The sequence below is a fragment of the Orbicella faveolata genome, unplaced genomic scaffold (assembly GCF_042242905.1).
Source record: "Orbicella faveolata isolate gen_17 unplaced genomic scaffold, um_ofav_v1 contig_35, whole genome shotgun sequence".
NCBI lineage: Eukaryota > Metazoa > Cnidaria > Anthozoa > Scleractinia > Merulinidae > Orbicella > Orbicella faveolata.
This window is the reverse complement of record NW_028301564.1, coordinates 18,606,702-18,625,810: the sequence shown is the minus strand read 5'-3', so window position 1 is coordinate 18,625,810 and position 19,109 is coordinate 18,606,702. Positions and strand designations below refer to the sequence as shown.

General features: G+C 39.2%; 1 protein-coding gene across 1 annotated transcript; it reads right to left on the bottom strand.

Annotated features, from left to right (window-relative positions):
• Positions 1 to 6,227: 6,227 nt before the first annotated feature.
• LOC110055614 (uncharacterized) lies at positions 6,228 to 18,445 on the bottom strand. Its single transcript, XM_020762001.2, has 2 exons — positions 18,340 to 18,445; positions 6,228 to 8,800 (listed from the first exon to the last, which is right to left on the bottom strand). The coding sequence occupies exon 2, from the start codon at positions 8,676 to 8,678 to the stop codon at positions 7,785 to 7,787; it is 894 nt and encodes a 297-aa protein (XP_020617660.2). The 5' UTR covers positions 8,679 to 8,800; positions 18,340 to 18,445; the 3' UTR covers positions 6,228 to 7,784.
• Positions 18,446 to 19,109: the final 664 nt, after the last annotated feature.

Here is a 19,109-nt window from a genome sequence, read left to right as displayed (position 1 = left end):
TCTTACAACTGACATTTACTCTTGGAGGTGATAACCTATTATTTTGTCTTAGGCACAGTATAAAAGATAGCTTCTTATCTCACAATAATTTATAATGAGCTACTTGATAAATTGTTCAGGTCCGATTGGCAAATCAAAAGGTGCAGCTCTTATGTTTTTGGAGTGCAAGTTTTGTTAACACGTACAGTGGAACCTCGATTTAACGAACCTCTATTTAACGAAGTCCTCGATATAACGAACGATTTTCTTCAGCCCGGCCAAAATTACAGTAAAATGTATGGAGCAAAACCTCGATATAACGAACCTCGATATAACGAAATCCTCGTTATAACGAACACAATCCAGACGCCCAAACGTAAAATATACCTCGATATAACGAATAAATGTCAACATGTGACGAAAGATGAATGCAAAACAAACTAACAAGGATGACATTTCTTTAATCCTGTAACACGAGGACAACAGCCCATTACAGCTGTTTACATAATTTCATACAAACATATAAAAGCATCTACATTTCGACTTTATCCTCTTTGTCTTTTAAGAGTTCTATTAACTTCTTTATCTTTGATGGCTTCTTGTGGCAAAAAGAATAAATTGCTGGAATTTCGAGTCCAATGCCCTTATTTCTTCGTTTACCAGCCACTTCCGCTAATATTTGCCCTCCGTGCTTTAAAAATAAATGGAAGGCACGTGAAAGTGTCAATGGCACATGGCCCACGGTCTGAAGCGTCCCTTCTGTCCCTTCCTGGTCTTGAACCCGTTTAACGGCAACAGCATGGATGTCTTGTGGGTTGTCAGGCTCGTGCTGCAGAAAATATAGATGTAAAATCACTCAGTTTGCTCATAACCTGTCAAAACTACGAACGATTCCTTTTAAGGGCTTACCTCACAATCCAGAACTTCACCAACAGCTGCATCCCAGATATCTTTATACGCATGGTAGCCTCGAATACAAGATCGAAAAGAATATGTTGTGTTGCTCATTGCTGTCTGTTTTAAAACTCAACAAGTCGCTTCACCGTTTCGCTACCTGTCGCTAGTTTCACGGTGAATAGCGAGAGACCTTCAATTTCCTGTGAAAGTTGACATGATACCCTGTTGAGCAATCAAAAGGTGTTAGATTCCAAAAATTCCAGCACGTCCTGCAATACCTCGCCGTATTTTGTGCCTTTATATCTCTGTTGAATTTGGCACTTTTCATCGAAAGCAGTTTAATATATTGTCCTATGGCAAGCCTAGAGAGTGCAGCAGAAGAAAGCGTAACAGTTCCCGTTCCTAGTGCTTCCACATCGCGGTCGCAGTCCAAAAAAAAGAGACCAAGAAGAGAAGGATGCTGACATTGGAAGAGAAATATAAACTGGTTAAAGCAATCAAGGATGGGGAGAAAAACACTGTCGCTGCAAAGCGTTTTGATCCTCCTTTGTCTCAGTCTACAATCTCGACCATTATGAAGAAAAAGGATGAGATTATTAGTGCCTATGAAGGAGGATTCTTCACAGACAAACGAAAGAAGATGAAGCAGGCGACTTTTCCAGATCTTGACAAAGTACTGTCTGAATAGTTTCGGAAGGTTCGAGGTATGGACATCCCAGTTAGTGGAACGCTGCTGCAAGAAAAAGCCCTGTATTTTGCACAACAGTTAGGGTATGAGAACTTCAAGGCAAGTAATGGCTTTCTAGAAAAATTCAAGGAAAAACAGGGAATTACAGGCCAAGCTGTATGTGGTGAAGAGAAAAGCGTAGATCCTGATATTGTCGAAAATTGGAGCGAGCGTCTCCCGGATATTTGCCGCAGCTATAGCATGAAGGATCGTTTCAATGCTGACGAAACAGGATTTATGTGGAAAGCTACCCCTACTCAAACGCTTAACCTGAGAGGAGAAAAGTGCACCGGTGGTAAGAGAAGTAAAGATCGCGTGACAGTCCTTGTGGCCTGCAACCAGGATGGCACAGAGAAGCTACCCCTACTTGTGATAGGGAAATATGCCAGACCCAGGTGTTTTAGGAACAGTAACATGAACTTGCTCCCCGTGACCTATGAGTCTCAAAGAAAAGCCTGGATGGACAGCGTTTTGTTTGAAAAATGGGTCCGTCAAATTGACCGACGAATGAGAGTAGCAAACCGCCATATTCTGTTATTTTTAGATAACTGTACTTCACATGTTATTGTCAATGGCCTGACAAACACAAAGCTCATCTTCTTTCCACCTAACTGCACAAGCAAGCTTCAACCGGCAGACCAAGGCATAATCCAGAACCTTAAGGTAAATTATCGCAAGACAATGATCAGGCGGATGTTACAGTGTTTAGATGACAATAAACCTGTCAAAGAAATCGACCTCAAGGATGCTGTCTTTATGATTTAATAAACTTCGAGATTGTATTTTGAATGATTTCCGTTTAATTTGAAATTTGTCCCTATTTACAACATATAACTTCGTAAAATCGCTACCTCGTGTTCTCGTTTTCGCTTCGCAAAAGGACTGATCAAAGTCTAATGTACAATTGATTATATTTATGTGATATCACGTGCTATATCAAGCGGTGTCGTATCTGTACAAACAAAACAAGTTCTTACGCAACAAAAGAGTTCGTGAATGTTCTTTACATATGATGGCCAAAGCTTGGGACAATGTAAGCACCACGACAATCAAAAACTGCTGGAAAAAACCAGGATTCCCAGGTGAAGTAGCGGAGCCCTCACACGATCCTTTTGAGTCAGACGAGGAAGATGAAGATACCAATGAAACTGGTGTCGGTCTATGGGGAAACATTACCCACCATTTTCCCTCTCTTGCAGAGATATCATTCAGTCACTTTGTATCCCTTGATAACAATGTTGTAACCGAAAGCCAACCGACGGAGGAAGATGTAACACGGGAAGCCCTGAAGGCAGTCCAAAACGTGGAATCGATGAGTCATGAGGAAGAAGAAGATGAAGGAGATTCAGACGCAGACATCTCTATAGTGGAGCCAAAACCACTTAGTCTGGTCGAAGCTAGCGAGGCTGTGACAGGGCTTCGCAATTTGATTTTGTCATTCGACAAGACAAGTGCAAAAGAAAAGGAATTTCTGCGCTCCCTTTCTTCTATGGAAGATACATTCCTACGAATGGCAACAAAACCACAGAGACAATCTTCACTAAAAGAATTTTTTGATTAAGAGTCCTAATTGGACTAGAACAGTGTTAAAATTGTTACCGTTTTGTTTAATACCATGTTCATTTTTCTTAAACGGAGGACGCATTTTTTACTGATGACAAAAAAACCTCCATTGGAAGTAATCTTTTATTAGCGTCTCAATATAGATGTGTATTTATGTTTTTTTATATGTAGTTTTAAGCAGTTTTGTTTGCCTGTGCAATTTCTAAGTGCCGTAGCTATGTACATATCTGTACAGTACATAGCTACATAGACAAAGAGTGCTTATTAGTAATTGTTCAGATCCAGAAATGCTGGGTAGTGCTACGTAACACCGATGAAAATTAATTATTAACTAACCTCGATATAACGAACATTTTGGTTGCTTTTCCGAAAATTCGTTAAATCGAGGTTTTCGATTTAACGAACCCTCGATATAACGAACAAATTTCCCCAGTCCCTTGGCACTTCGTTAAATCGAGGTTCCACTGTATTACAATAGATTTCGAACAAAAAAGGTGAAAACCATTTTCCTAAATAACCTGACGTCATCTAATATGATACAACACAGACTTTAGACAGCTGCATATCGGCCACGTCACTTTCATGACATGTATGAAGTCCTTATAAAAACAAGACAAATTTAGAGTTGATAGCCCAATCTACTGATGGCCCAATCTACTGATAACCCAATCTACTGATAACCTAGTCTACCGACCAGGTTGCTTTAAAGATAATGTTAGATCCTATAAAAAGAGGACAAACTTAGGACAAAACACCCTTGATTACAGAGCTACCTTAAATTTTCTGAAATTTAAGGTCACTCGGAACCCTATGTACAGAATTTTTTAACTTTGCGAAAAGTTGTGTTTTATCCAGCTGATTAAAAATTGGTCCCGTCCCGTTTTTGTTTTCTACACTATATAACAATAATTTTACAAAAAAGGTGATGGACGATTTGCCGAAGTCATGAAATGTTTCTACAATGACTCAAAGACTCCCACTCAACCTCAGGTTATCAGTTATGCTTATAAAGATTTCTTAAATCACTGGAACATGTGGTGAAAGCTAGAGAACAATCGAAGGAATAGAAAATTATTCAGTTCCGATTGGCAAATCAAAGGTTTACCTCTTATGTCATTAGAGAGCAAGATTTGTAACACATATCTCACTAAATTTACAAAAAAGGTGATGGACGATTTTCGAAGTCATCCGCGACGTTTCTAAAATGGCACAAAGAATTCCACTCGAGACTTCAGCTCATCGATATTACTTTTTAAAATAACTGCAGCAATTCTCGCGCACTCATTGGCTAATTTTCACTGTCAATAAATCGGACATACTCATGAATTTATAATTTATGCGATGCGTCAACGAGCGAGAGCGGACAATTTGACAATTTGTTATTGTAGAAAACAAATTGACGTCAGTTTTTTATGCGTCTGTCCTATTATTGACAATAAATTTCGTCATAACATTGTCAAAGTAGTCTGCGGATGCACTCGGCTATCGCCCAGTGGATCCACAGCTACTTTGACAATGTTACGACGGAATTCACGATCAATAACAGGACAGACGCATGAAAAACGGACGTCAATTTGTCAATTGAGCCTGTTTAGATCCATAGAATATTGTGGTAGACGCTAGATAGCTTTCGAAAAAAGCATTGTCATTCAAAGAAAAGATAAAATTATAACTCAACCCCAAAGTGGAAAATTTTACAGAAGAAAGTATATAAGTTGAGCGACATTTTGAGCAAAAATGTTTGTGGCCGACCTGAGCTCCTACGCAGTCAAGCGAGTGTCATGATGGCAAAGCTGATTTTCTTAAATTTGGCAAAAAAGAAAAAAAAAAAGATTTACTAATCTGATTGACAAGTGTTAAAACACAATTTGGGATACTTGAAAAGCTTTCAATCGTCAGAAACAATGAGACACAATACATGGAAAATTATTTCAAACAAAATGAGCCTGTCATTTTTCACAGAAACAATGAAGCAACTATAAACAACGCATTTAAGACGGATTCCACTCAAAGTTCGAGCAATAACTGCAAAACTTATTTACTAAACGTCTACTCATAGCACGGTAAATTTTGGAATACTAAATAAAACAAATCACTTTAGTTCATTTCTCTATGTAACCTCGTGATTAACTCAAGCATTCTCGAGAAAGTTAATGTCAAACCTCGTAAGAATGCTTAAAGCGTGTGTTATTGTGCTTTTAACTAACGCGAAACGTCTGTTTTATTTAAAATATGGATAACTCAGTTGAAGTTCAATTTTGTCTCGCGGGGTCAACTTGAGAGCTTAAGTCTCGATAAGTTCTTCTTAACTGTATTCAAAATATTACCATGCCATGAGTTTTTTTGGTAACTTATTTTTTGCCATTATTGCTCGAATGTTCTGCGGAAATCATCTTAATAGCTTCACTGATCAAGGGAAAGGTGAAATAGACGCATGGTCGCGATGAGGTTCAGGCTGGGTGATTGAAGGGATTTTGGATGCATTTGTTAACGTTGCTCGATACGAAACATTTCGTGAAGGAACCTACTTTACTCTTCCAGAAAAGTTGAAAAGTAAGAAAGCAATAATAAATAATAATGATAAATACCTTACTAACGTCTTCTCGGTCTTCTTCTTCTTACTAGCGTCTTCTCGGTCCGTACTCTAAGTTACGGATCCTCGTTTTCCCCTTCGATTTATGAAATATATGGATAAATTTATATATCGATGAAACATATCGACAAATATATCGATTTATGAAATATATCGATATATTTACCCCATAAATCGATGGGAGAAAAAAACTCTGTCCGTAACTTATAGTACGGCCCTCGAACTCGGTTAAAAAGAGGTATCTATTTTCTATTCATTGAATATGCAAATTACTGAAGCCGGATGAGTTTGTCTTGCGATCGGACAGCCAAACACCCGTGCCTTTCAACAAGTCCTCACAAAGTATGGCTGCGTTCTCCATGAATTAAAGAAATACATGAATCAAGCAGGGTAATTATACGTCTAAGAAGACCCATTCATAGATACTCTGCACAAAATTTGAGAACCATAGACCAAATACCTAAACAATTTACATTATTTATCTAATGGATCAGTATATTTAAACCACTTTATATCTTGTCTGTACAATATTTATGGTTTTCCTCTTCACATCTTGCTATATTTCACAACAAATTTACGTGCACTAATTTTCTTTCAACACTTTTTTAAACATGGGAGCTGTGGTGGTCTAATGAGTGAGCTGAACTCTGCATCCAGCAGCCTGGGTTCCAGCCCTGGCTGAGATCATTGTGTCATATGTCTGGCCAACACAGTTTCCTCTCAGTCTCATAGCCTTTCGTTTCCCAGATGTAGAACTCTTATGGGTACCAGGAATTAACAGAGCTAGGTCACCTAATGGTTAGGCTTAGTACCGATCAACTGGTCACGGTGTATGATAATAACAACTCAAGACTGTAGAACTCAAAAGAAACATGGAAAAACCAAAAGGGGGCAACGACGGTAAAACTGGAGAGGATTAAAATGGATTAAATCTAGAAAAACTTGCAAATAATGACCAAATGTTGTTAACCAAAATGGCATGAAAGTGTAATATGTAACATCCACACATAATAACATTTTTAATATATAACAATATTAAGAAATAACAAGAAACCGATGACAACTCTTTCGTTCCAGATTTAGCTCATCCTTATGTGACCGAAGATATTCCCTATGGACTGATAGTGATCCGGGGTATAGCAGAAATCGTGCAAGTGGACACTCCAACTTCATAACTTGGAATATTTTTCCTCGGGACGTTTTTACGGCGCTCTGAACGAACATGAATTAGTTTTTGGCAATGGTCATGTGCATGAATTTTTTGGGTACAACTATTCTTGAGGATAATTTTCTTTTTTAAAAAATAATATATCCAACCGCCCCCTTAAAAACTCATATTGTCCACCGCTGAAACCATTTGATGTGAACTTAATTGTTCAACTGAAGTAAACGTATTCCGCACTGGTCTTTGTTGCGGTCGAAAAACAGAAAACGAAAAACTTGCCTGACAGTTTTCGCTTCAATATGAAATGAAAGATAAAGGAACCATCCTGTTCTCCGACCGACTATTGAGGTAAAACTGAGCGTTTATTATTAGATGCATGCGAAGGAGTCAACTCTATGACTCCCAGTAATTAAATGTAGCTTACGCGAAGCGCAGGAAAACGTGTGCGAGTGTTCACGATTGGTTTTGGTTTTACTTCTGATTGGACTCAAAGTGGCGCGAGTTTTTCAAGCCAATCGTGTTGTGTACTTGATGTAAAATCAATTACTTTTCGACATTAAAATGAAAGCCGCTATATCTACCTATGTGCATTACGCTTATTATAACAAAAAAAATTCTGTAAAGGGGAGGTTACTAATGGAAACTTTTAACTTAAAATCGATTGTTTTCAGCCAAGAAGGAAAAAACATACGAGACTTCTTCTCTGGAAGTTTGCTGTAGATACAGGAAAGTTGCAATGTTGTTTAACGGTAGGACTGCTACCATAATTTTGCGCTTCAGACAAATGTCGTGGTTAACCTCCAACCAACGTTACTACAAAGAAAGAGAAGAAAAAGCAAAGGATAAGGTTTGCATAAGTGTCATCTTTGTCTCGTATGATCATCGTAATGACGGATGAGGCATGCCCTGCTACCAAGTTCCTCCTGACAAATCCAACAGGTGAGGCTTTCAACTTGGTTTGAATTTTCATCAATCACTCCTTTGTGAGTTCGTTCATGTTCCTTGCAATTTCCTAATTGGCTAAAGCACTTTTTACAATATTTGCATGTATACGGCTTCTCTCCTGTATGAATTCTTTCATGTTGCTTGCAAGTGGATGACTGAATAAAGCTCTTTTTACAATGCTTGCACGTATACGGCTTCACTCCTGTGTGAATTCGTTCATGTTGCTTGCAATCTGATGACTGGTTAAAGCACTTTTTACAATACTTGCATGTATACGGCTTCTCTCCTGTGTGAGTTCGTTCGTGTCGCTTGCAAGTTGCTGACTGGTTAAAGCACTTTTTACAATGCTTGCATATATACGGCTTCTCTCCTGTGTGAGTTCGTTCATGTTTCTTGCAATCTGATGATTGGCTAAAGCACTTTTTACAATACTTGCAAGTATACGACTTCTCTCCTGTGTGAGTTCGTTCATGTTTCTTGCAATTTGATGATTGGTTAAAGCACTTTTCACAATATTTGCACGTATAAGGCTTCTCTCCTGTGTGAGTTCGTTCGTGTAGCTTGCAAATTTCTAAACGGCTAAAGCACTTTTTACAATGCTTGCATGTATACGGCTTCTCTCCTGTGTGAATTCGTTCATGTAGCTTGCAAATTTGTAATCGGCTAAAGCACTTTTTACAATACTTGCATGTATACGGCTTCTCTCCTGTGTGAGTTCGCTCATGTTCCTTGTAAGCTGACAATTGGTTAAACAGCTGGCCGCAATTCTTGCGTTCGTATTCCTTCCGTTGTGTCTCAGTTGTTGTCATATTTATCAAAGTAGGTTTTGATTGGCTTAAACTTATACCACTCTTTGCAGATGTTGGAGTTGATTCCTTTTAAGGTATCTTGTCAACTGTGCTTTCAAGATAGCTGTCTCTACCATAGATTCCTAACGAAATAACAAAGAGAACATGATATAAGGTCACGTTATTTAGCGGGCAGCCCTACGCGAACCTGATTCATAATTCGAATAATGAACATGCTCTCAGGCTCGTTCCCAGGCATTAACTGATTGGAAGCCTTCATGGTCGTAAGGGTCATTCTTAGTGTGAAGAGGGGCCCTTGATCATCCGGGGGGGGGGGGAGGGGGTTCGGGTATGTGTAGTTTCAAGCTAAAGTAATCTCGCTTATTTTCCTCCGCCAAATTAAAAACTAGACTGGCCTATAAGAGAGAACCTGTTTTAAAAGAACTTTGACTAGAGACACATTGGTTTCGATTTAATCTGTATTTTTGTTGAAGTCAAAGAAATTCAAAAGCTAGTCGTCAGTTCTGTTTGGCACAAACTTGTGGATGGCATCATTTTCAGAGCAAGTGCTGACCGGGGATTCGGTTTTTGTCTCGTAGAGTGACTTGTGATCGTGTAATGCTCTGATAATTATGCCTTTGAAAAGGTCTACACTAAGTACGGCTGAGTATGACTAAAGATATGAATCAAGCGTTTCCATAAATGACTGATAATTACGCTTATAAAACCACGTATTCAAAGGTACTGCGCACAAAATTTGAGAACCAAAAGCCTAATATCCTGTTCAAATTTTTTATCTAATAAATGAGAGTCAAACTCTGTGTGACATAACACGCTGCATTGAAAAATAATCGAGCTTATTTGTTGTGCACGGAGGTTACCAAAAGTCACCTAAATAACCGTATTTGTCAGCATTATGGTGTGAAAACAAGCGCAGTGACCCCCTCTTTTTACTACGTTTTTAATATCTCCTTGTCCTGTAACAACAGCATACCAAGTTTCATCGGAAATCTATGGCGGGTTCTTTTACTAGGAAATCACCTTAAGCCATTATCAGCTGTAAAAAGGGGTATGGATGGCCAAAACTGGAGAAAACAATGGAAAATAATGACTCATTTGTTTCAAGTTCAACTCAAATTGATTTATAACATCCAAAATCATTAGGATTCTTTTACTTCAAACTTGGCTGTGATTCAATTGATTAAATCATCTGAAATACCGAGACGTAGCCACTTTAAATCCTGTAGTTTATCGCGTGCAGTAAAACCGTTTTAATTAAACTGAAATCCTATCATTGTAGCCATTTCATCGCTATAAGGAGCAATTTTAACATCGGAGCTCATTCAGACAATCCTGGTCAAAACTCTTAGGACACTTTGCACTTTTGCCAACATATGATCTTTCTGTCCACCTCCCCCTCCCCACCTCCAACACAGGGTTGATGTCACTTCATCCAAAGTAGACACACTATTCCAACATTGTTTTTTGGGCTGGGGGGGGGGGGGGGGCGGAGAGGGGGTTCGGCAAATCAAATAATGGCTTCCCACTTCAAAATAATGCGTCACCAGTTGTCGATTTGTCACGTGCCCCTAGGACTTTGGCCAGAATTGTAGTTGCCTCAAGCATAGGGAGTAGATGTGTGCTTGCCTGCATGGCCACTAGGCTTCAAAGCAAACTTGACTTTTTACCTTTGTTTTAAAAGGTCACAAAAACTTGTTGCGTTCTCCGAACGCAAGCCTGATTTTGACCTGTGGCTTTCTAGAGTTGGTTACCCTGTGCATGGTTAAATGCAGGAAAAATCCACATTCCTGTAAGGACACCAAAATGGCCAGCCCGCTTGATTTTTTCTGGGGCATGTCACGGCCAGTAAACTGGTACCGTTACCAAGACATGTGATAAGACATGTGGCGAACATGTGAGTAGGTGAGCAGGCCATGTGAGCTCGTCCATGTGAGCGCTGGATGTTTCTTGGACTTCTTTCCATTCAGTCGCCGTAGGCTTCGATATTTCGTGCTCTGAGCGATGGATTTGGTGAATTTAAACGCTTCGACGCTGGCATTTATCGAAATCTGGGGGAATTGTCCTTGTTGATTTTATATGTTAACGAACACGACTTTGAGTCGCCTTGGCTTTGGGATGTTAACCGTGGCAACAGCTATATTTTGATTGCACTTGTCCCGGCCTGATCAATCGATGAAACTGATAATCGCTAACAATCCATAGCAATCGATAACAATCGATAACAATTAATCGATTGATATCGGAAATCGATGACCAATCGATGAACAAAAATTTTGTGTTTCGATTGCTATCGATTGCCATCGATTGTCATCAATTGTCATAAATTATCATCGATTGTCCTCGATTATTATCGATTCCCATCGATTTGTCATCGACTAGCAATTCCATCGACTTCCATATTTTTTGGGCGGGTATATAAAATTCGTATCGTATCTGGACTTGCCAAGGAAGTTACTAACGCAATAAGCGCTACGCCAGTTACTTCTATTCTAACTTAGCCGGGAACTTAGGTAGGTCAGGAGAGTAAAACGAGGAAAGATGGTCGATGCCAAATGCATATGGTGTTGATCCGTTAAATAAACACCCAGCAGGAAATATCGTTGTAAGTTAAAACCCCGGGATTACACGTAATGAATGCTCGGCTGTGGATGTTACTAAAACTGGGAACGGGGACAAGGAACTGGGAACGGGAAACGAGGAACGGGGAACGGGGAACGGTGAACGGGGAACGGGAAAGGGGGAACGGGGAAGGGGAAAGTAGGAAGGGGGAACGGGGAACGGGGAACGGGGAACGGGAAAACGGGAAACGGGAAACGGAGAACGAGGAACGGGGAAAAGAAAACGGGGAACGGGGAACCGGGAACCGGGAACCGGGAACGGGGAACCGGGAACCGGGAACCGGGAACGGGAGTCTGGGAACGACTGTACAGCAGTAACCCGCCTAAGAATTCAACATGGCAGACAAAGGAAAAGAAAAGTGATCAATTTGGGCAAATGTGATGAAGTGTTACGGTTGTGAAAGTGAGTTTCTTCCTGCTGTGCCCCCAGATCATGTGCCCAGTACGTTCTTGTTAGAGCAGAGTGTGATTGGTACTGGGATAAACAAAGCATGAAATGGCGCCTGGGATGAAAATCATATCGGTGTTACCACAAGCTACGTCCCCAATCGGTGAGGCCAAAGTCGTTCGACTTAAATAGAATTTCAAGCCTTCATAGTCTACTCATATCTTCTAATTTTGTGCGCAAGCTGTCATATCAATATTTAAAAATAGCAACAAGCAATATGATATCGAGGTCAAGTGACATAACACATGACCATCTCTAAACGTGGATCATCTGCTGTCTTCGCATTCGGCAGCGTGGCGGCCTTTCGGAGACCGGCAAGTCAGCTGGCAAATCAGCTGAGCAGCAGATAAATAACATGTGGACTGACCGCTTTGTTAAAGACAAAATATATGAAGGAACGAGCAAGAAATATTCCACAATACATGTAATGCTAATGTTGGTGAAAGATGACCGCAGAAAAGCGACTGCACGACACTCGGTATGTTTTCAGATCACATGTTGTCCCGTATCAGACGAAAAACAGTCTTTATTCTCTTTCTGCGTTTTGTACCTAGTCTGCATTTTGTACCCGGTCTGCAGTCTGAAGTCTGCCTTTTGTACTGACCGCTTGGGGTAGCATGTGATGGTACCGATTCGATTTTCACCCCAGGTGCTATTTCATGCTTTGTTTATCCCAGTACCATACTGGACTGTGGGGCACAGCCGGTAGAAACTCACGTTTATAACCGTAACACTTCCTCACATTTCCCCAAATTGTTCCCTTTTCTTTTCCTTTGTCCGTCATGTTAAATTCTAAGGTCGCTTAGCGCTGCATACTTGTTCCCTGACTTCCATTTCCGATTTCCCGTTCCCCGTTCCCCGTTACCAGTTGTAGTAACATCCGCTCGGCTTCCATTTCCCTTGTAAACAAAAGCAACAATACTTTATTGATCTTCACAACAGAACCAAATGCAAAACTATAGTTCTTTACAAAACGTAAAATGTGACTGCAATAAAAATGTTCCCACTTGAATAAATAAAAAAATTCTTACATAAGATTGTGTATCTCATCTCCTTTGACTGCACAAGGGACTAATAGATGTTCAAAATAACTTGACAGACTGTTATTTCCCGGTTATTTCGGCAGAAGACAAGAAGTCGCCAGACATCCGAGACACGTTATCACTTACTTAGCTGCGAGCGGAACGCAAAGATCGATTACAAATCGGCGGGACATCGAGCAAAAGTAAATAAAAAATCGATGGCAATCGATAGCAATTAAAGAACTCGAGCTCGTGATTATCGATTGGTCATCGATTGGCCGATAGCAATTGACAACAATTAACTAATTCTCATCGATTGATATCGATTGATCGATTGGATTTCTGATCATCGATTGTCATCGATTGATCAGGCCGGGATTTGTTGATTAGTTCCAGTCGCGACACAGTTCAGTGTTTATCCGGTCGAATATTGTCTGGAATTGGTGGAAAAGTACTCTGAAGTCTCTGAAAGCAAGATCCATAAGAGTGAGCCTGAAACATATAAAATACTGTCTACTTTATTCATCAGGGGAAATATTCGAATCAGTCGCACGCGATGGCAAATGTTTGGTTATATTTTTGCTTCCAGCTTAGAATAATGAACTAGACTATAAATGTGAATATTTTAGTTCTATTTAACTTGTAAATCTACGGAAACTGACGACATCATGCAACGTGTCAACAAATCATAGTTTATACCAGCATGGACTTCGACACTGTAAAACCAACTGTTCGCCACTATTCGGGGCTATTCGCGACTGTTCGCCGCTTTCACACTATCCGAGACTATTCACACTATTCGCCATTCGCTATTCGCTATTCGAGTTTTCCAGACACCCTTTCGAAAAAATGAAATGGAGGACATGTTGATGTACCAAAGCAATCCTGGGGGAATTGAACTCTTTTCCTATGTGAACACTTTCGTTGGGTTTATGTTACATATTTTGGGCACAGAAATCTAGCCCAGCGAAGTGTAATTACACATTTTCCCCTTTAATTTATTCAGCAGAAAGCAGCGTTGGTTTTGGTCGAAGAGAAGAGGGTACACAACATGCAGCCAAAGTACAGCTTTCTGTTCGTACGAAGAGTCATGCACATTTTGTGAAGATATGTTTGCAACGTTTTTAAATGCCATTAACACTGATTTCGAACTTTTAATAAACAACTTATCCGCTACAGTCCACAATAACCTGCCTCGACACTCAAAAGCCCGATATATTGCACAACAATCGGAAGGAAGCACATGGACGAAAATGGAGACAACGTCATTCATCCCTGAAAATTTTTTTTTGGGGGGGGGGGGGGGTCAAATTGGTGTCCATACAAAGATACTTACACAAAAACTCAAATTTTTCTGCACTGCTCGATTAGAACTGCTTCTAATGCACTCTCATAATCTTTGATTACTACTAGCTCATTAGTTAACTGCTTATTAACCTTGAACATTCGGTCTTTAATGGAAAATCTCAAACCGCGACCTTGCCGTATTGACTGAGTGTTAGCAAGGTCAATACAGCAAGGTTGAGGTGAAGTGTAGCTTTGATGTGTTTCTACATATTACATTTGTGTCCTGATTAGTTATGAAGTTGAATAGCCAAATAACAATTCGGAGTTTTTATTGTAGCCTGTTCCATGGTGGAGCTCCACAAAACAAAGAATCTAAGGGAACATCTGTGTGCTACCATTGTTAATGGGCCATGTTCGATATATCAACAATATTCTAACATGGCCCTGGGGCTTTCAGGACAAAATTTCAAATTTGTTAAGTTTCTTTGCTACCTCAATTACCAAAAGAGAGATGCAGAGAAAATACCAACAAATACAATCAAAATGTATGGCACTAAATTTTGGAGTTTTTCTCTTTTGTAAACGACTGGTTTTTCTTGCTGGGTATTAATTTTTGCGATGTTTGGGAAGTCACGTTTAATTGAAATTAAAACATTTTCAAGTTTTTAAAGTGCATCCAATTATTAACAACTGGCCCTATACCCACTTAAGGTTTATGGACAAAATCAATTATTAACAAGGGAAACAACAGGTAGAGAATTAAAACACAGTAATCTAGTAACCATTGTCACTCTATCACAACTGCATCATGCTTATATGTGGTTGATGACAGCAATAAGTTTCTACTTGTGATGTTTGTATTTAAAATTTCGCCAGTAGAGTATTAAACTTTTGCAGAGAACATTTTTGCAATAATATTTATCTGCAAGAACATTTTTTTAAACGCATCATGGAAAAAACCACAAAAATCGCAACAGTTGCAACAATTAGAACCCGCAAAAATTCAGTGCCATACGGTAGAAGTTTGTCCTGAAAGCCTCAGAGCCATGTTTGAATATTGATATATATCGAACGTGGCTTGTTGTGTTCAAGGTCAGGTGATTTTTCTCAGAATGTGTGAAAAATGACTTGATTTGTTGACTGATTGACAGCTTACAGCTGGATTTATATTTAGTACATTAATTATTGATGTTATTGGAGTTAGGCAAATTGTTTCCTTATGTTCGTTCAGCTCTTTTCACTGATTTCAACTGCAAGAATCTAATCTCTATTAATATTACTTCCCTCCAATGAGTGCAATGTGAAATTTTAACTGTTCTTTAAGCTTATGTTTAACCCATAAATGTCTGTATCATATTACTTATAATGGGTGAAAAAAGTAGTTAGGACACTTCAATATTCAACCTCTCATGCTATAATTTTTCATTTACATCTAGCATTAATTCTCTTATTCCCACAGCCTCCTAGTTCAATGTTGTGTGGGTTTTGTGATCTGTACAGTCTTGGAAATACCGTTAGAAAAATCAATACAGTTTGTAGAGGGGTGAGGGGGAAGAAGAAGGGGCAGGCAATGTTTCCAAGATGCTGGAAAATAGACTTTTACTGCAAAGTGCTCAGCACAGCAACCTTAAAACATGGATTCCAGAAACCAATGGGTGCAATTTGTTGATATTGACAACATCGACAGAAATACCAGTAATTCACTTCAGCAATGTCCACTAAAGAAATAAATATCGTTGTCATTGTTTTTTCCTTTTCTTCCAACCTCAACCACAAACTGTAATTGTAAAAAAAAAAAAAAAAAAAAAAAAAAAAAAAAAAAAAAAACATGTCTGGTTTTAAGCAACACCCAGCTATACATCTGACCCGGGTTGTTCATAAAGTGGATAATGTTATCCACCAGATAAATCACTATCCAGCAGATAGCATGGTTTGTTTTGTTAACACTTATCACTGGATAGCGATTTATCTGGTGGATAGCATTATCCAACCTCCAAACAACCCAGGCCTGACCCCTTTGTTCAAAAGGGGGGATCCACTGTCACAGGATACATCACTATCCAGTCAGGGTTAGTGATTTTTAGGGAAGATAGGGTTGAACCTGGCACTTGGCAGAAGGGTGGTTCTTGTCTAGATCAAACTACTCTGAAAAGAATGAAGCACAATAGAAACAAGCTATTCTCACAGCACTGACATCAAAGAAATGTTTGCATGCAATGTGTTTCTTGCATTCTTAAGGCATCTTTGAACAACGTGATCCAATCCATTTGCAAATGAGGAGGACACGTAAGTAAGTGTGCAACCGTTTTTTGAAATTATCTTAATATGAAGGCGGATAAGAATATCCGGTCATGATTTGCAACACAGTCTATCAGTGTGAAAATAGTGTTGTTCTGGAATTAATCTTGCATGTTTAGAATAAACAAACTTTTCTTAGAAGAGCCAAGTTAACCCTTGCATATCTAAAGTGAGAGGCACGACTGTCGAGTTACAGCCTGCTGCCACTGATGAAACCCAGTTTTCTTTGACATTGCTAACTTGTTTAGTATCTACTAGACGTGCAGGCCAAATTATACCTCCCGCAAATTGTACCGGTAGATCACTTAAACAAAATGCCAATTACCAGAAAGCTTACTTCAGTCGTTCTCAGGGTGATCAGAATCAAATTGTGATGCACATTAATTAGTTAAGATTTTCATAACCATAGCCTTCACTGGAAGTAATGGTTTCAAAAGAGGTGAAGTTTGAGGTCCTCTTCTATTGGCCTTTTTTAACAAGCAAAATCTACACAATATAATTTGAAAATTTGAAGCCCTTGGTTTCTTTTGTTTGTGGATTATGGATTCCCCGAAGCTGGTTTCTATGTTTTTGGGTTGTCGTGTTGAAAGACTCATCACAAACAAACATTGCTTTTAGGTCAATGCTGTGACTTTTCTGCTACTCATCAGTCTCTTTTGTACAATGTGAGCTTAACAAGAACAACGCTCTTGTCCGGGCCAGGTTGATCAGAGGTCATCAAAGGATGGCTAACTATATCCACCTGAAGCTATCCCCACTGGATATGATTAATCCAATGGAATGCATTATCCACCTTTTGCACAACTGGGCCACATGTATAGCTGAGGGGTTGTTCAAAACTAGTTATGTTTTTACAATAATACACAACATGCAGTTTGCAATAATGTAAAGCAGAGAAAATGAAGAACAACAATAACATTACTTTTTCCTTTATCTATTTCATGAGCATTGCTGAAGTGAAATTTTTTTGTTGTTATTGTCAATTTCATGAATTCCAGATTCCAGTTTTTGGTTTGCAGTTTCTGGACTCCAGATTCTGAATTTCTGATTCCATGCTTTAGGGTTGCCATCTCAGCACTTTTGTCCCTCATTGTAGACCAAACAACCATGAACAGGTATAAGCAAAACCTTAGTCTGTTCTGTCACAAAAAAAGTGACAGATAACTGTAAACAGGCTAACCGAAGCATTATTCAGGCTAGCCTGAGTGATATTCAGGCAAACCAGAGTGATATTCAAGCTAACTGGGGTGCAGTCTTTCACTACGATTGGCCGGAATAGTCCTGTTTATGGTTAACACTCAATAATGCAAATAACAAGATATAATAATATTAAAAAGTGTGCAGTCTGCAGTCTGCAGTTTACCCCCAGTCTGCAGTATGCAGTCCATAGTCTTCATTTTACATTGACCAATATCGTAATCTCAGAGTAAGTTATTCATAGCAAGCTCACTACTGAGTCACAACTGATACTAAATGTTGAACAACAACAACAGAATTATCACTCCACATTAGTGCTACAATTTGGGCAGTTATTTAAATAGTTTATGACACTACATTAACCCCACACATATCGTTGTTGTTGTCAGAACATACAACAATAAAATTACCAGAGAAAAGTGGTAAGTTACTTTACTTCCCACTATACTATAAAAAAACGCTGGTAATTTGTTCAGACTACAACGTGACAAATCAGTAGAAGTGATTAATAACATTTCAAAACCTTTAGTCAATGTATTTAATAGCCAATACGAAGGACGCTCGATCATCTGATCTACTTCTGTGCTTTTCAAAACGTCTACTTTTTTTCCCTAAACTCGTGGAAAAAGCGATTTCAACAGAATGCGCCAAAATGTCGACCTTACAAGTTCACCAACTACTGTCTACCGTATTCTACATTGCAAAACACAGACACAATTTTGTTTCCATTCTCTTTCATAAATCTATAGCTTAGCTAGACATGAGAAAAGCATTCTTATAGACTCTCTTACCTTGAAAACCAGCTACAACGACTTCAACAGCAAATCGCACAGTGGCCGCCATATTAAAATCATTCTCGTCCCCATAGCCCTTTTCGCTCCTCTTAGCCGGCGGGGCCTTGGCACGAGAATCGAAGGGCTCTGGGGACATAGGATTTTCGAATTAAATTCGAATTTTTTTGATTGGCTGTTTGAAAACAAAGAAATCGTGAACGGAAGTCAGAATGCTCGAGCCGATTGCTGGCGCGAAAATATGAAACAGCTGTGACCAGCGATGTTGAGCCGTGTTTAAAATGGAGGACATGGAGGATTTGGGCCATACTGTTAACTCACGGCTCAACACATGTTGTTGCAACAAAACGGTTTTTTTTAGAAACCCCAGTTGATATATTTGGCGGGGAAGGCAGGAAAGAGCCGGAAATTTTTAAAGTGCTTGAATTTTGAACTAGGTGAGAAATTAAGTTTCGCGATGGTTTACCAACGAAACTGTTCGAACCATGGACAGAAAGGTGAAGAATATTAAAGAATTCCGTTCATTGTTGCTGGCATCACTTTCTATGCAGGATTGTCGATCGTAGGTATGGTGTCTTCGTCCTAATACACTAAACAACTTGGTTCATAACAACAACATGTTTTAATCGTTTGACATCTTCAAGACCACATGCTTGCTGCATCATATCCCATAACAATAAAACAATCACAATGAACATACGGGACACTACATCTCCCCCTAAGTTATTACAAAAACAAACAAGTAAATCCATATGAAGCTTATGAAGGTA